This window comes from Bison bison, unplaced genomic scaffold (assembly GCF_000754665.1).
Source record: "Bison bison bison isolate TAMUID 2011002044 unplaced genomic scaffold, Bison_UMD1.0 scf7180017857631, whole genome shotgun sequence".
Classification (NCBI taxonomy): domain Eukaryota; kingdom Metazoa; phylum Chordata; class Mammalia; order Artiodactyla; family Bovidae; genus Bison; species Bison bison.
In genome coordinates, this window is record NW_011488204.1 from 4,882 (window position 1) to 6,316 (window position 1,435).

The 1,435-nt window shown below is 48.2% G+C and overlaps 2 protein-coding genes across 2 annotated transcripts in view; both read left to right on the forward strand.

Annotated features, from left to right (window-relative positions):
• Positions 1-3: 3 nt before the first annotated feature.
• Positions 4-1,376, forward strand: LOC105003654 (H/ACA ribonucleoprotein complex subunit 4-like; the record flags this gene model as incomplete). The annotated part of the gene is made up of 3 exons (XM_010860968.1): positions 4-38; positions 674-738; positions 1,013-1,376. Coding segments are annotated over 3 exons (310 nt in total), but the record flags the coding sequence as incomplete, so codon positions are not given.
• Positions 1,317-1,435, forward strand: part of LOC105003663 (H/ACA ribonucleoprotein complex subunit 4-like) — a 7,423-nt gene continuing 7,304 nt past the window's right edge. The window contains exon 1 of the mRNA XM_010860981.1: positions 1,317-1,335. Coding sequence (XP_010859283.1) covers positions 1,317-1,335 — 19 coding nt within the window. The remainder of the gene's footprint in view (positions 1,336-1,435) is intronic.

Here is a 1,435-nt window from a genome sequence, read left to right on the forward strand (position 1 = left end):
AAGAGCCACTCGCTTGGTGAAATCACAGCAGAGCGCAGGTAAATCAGAGTGGGAGGAAGGATGGGGCAACTTGAAGCTGGGAAGGCTTTCTGTGTTTCCTTGCCCTTCTGCATGTGATTTTCAGAAGTGATTTCTTACATAGGTAAAATCTTACAAACAAACAAACAAAAAAAAAAACAGAAGCAAGGGATACTCTGGCTTGGTATGTGCCTTCTGTTTTCTGCCAGATCCTGATGAGGCTGCCTTGTTGGGAGTTCTGGGTGCTTTTGATAAACATGTGGAGCCAAGTGGATCTGCTTTTAGCCCTGAGGCAGAGCTGAGTCCAAGTCTGACTGCAGGCCTGTCACTTCAGGCTCCTCGAAATACCCTGCAGCTTCTGCCTAAAATAATGCTTCCTTGTTGTCATCAGGGAAAATTCTACTTGGCCTTGCAAGGTGCCCTCCAGGCAGACTGTCCACAGGTGTTCTTGTCCTTCTCAGCATGTTGAGAATTGAACCTACGACATTAGGGTCTTTGTTCCTTTCCTACATCTGCACCCTGAAATCTGTCTTCCTGCAAATTTGATAGAAATTTTCCTGCTTTCCGTGGCTGCACAAGATTACAAGTGATACAAGCATATAGGAAATAACAGCAAACTCGGTGGCCACACCTGACTACTCTTGTCATTTTACAGGCAAAGAGTATGTGGGGATTGTCCGGCTGCACAATGCTATCGAAGGGGGGACTCAGCTTTCCAGGGTGAGTCTGTCATTGGAGGGAACCCACCTGAGCCACTGGGCCAACCTGGGCAGGTGACTTCAGATGGCAGAGATACTTCTGCTCATGTCCCTTCTGAGGAGGCTTCTGATCAGTCCTGAGCCACCCGTGTGGAGTTCAAAAATTGAAAGGCCCTTTTAATGATTGCAAGAGAACTTCTGTGTGTCACTTGTGCCCTTAAACTCCTCAAATCTGCCCTTTGATCGTCTTTGAGAGTCCATGCAGTAAGAGCAATTTCGTTTGTGTTTCTTCCCAGGCCCTAGAAACCCTGACAGGTGCCTTATTCCAGCGACCCCCACTCATTGCTGCGGTAAAAAGGCAACTCCGAGTCAGAACCATCTACGAGAGCAAAATGATTGAGTATGACCCTGAAAGACGATTAGGTGGGTCCTCAGGCCTGTGGGGCGCCGAGCTGACACAGAGAACTCTGGTGTCGAATGAATTTTCCAGAATCAGAGTCTGGTAAAAGTAGCTGCCTTGAGCGTATGGGGTAGTTGTGGCCTGTGTCATCTCCAGTTTCGCTGCTGCAGGTAGAGAATAACTGGGTTTCTCACCTGGTCATGTGTTTACTTAAAGAAAGTGAATTCGCTCAGTTGTGTCCAACTCTTTGCGACCCCGTGGACTGTAGCCCACCAGGCTCCTCCATCCATGGAATTTTCTAGGCAAGAGTACTGGAGTG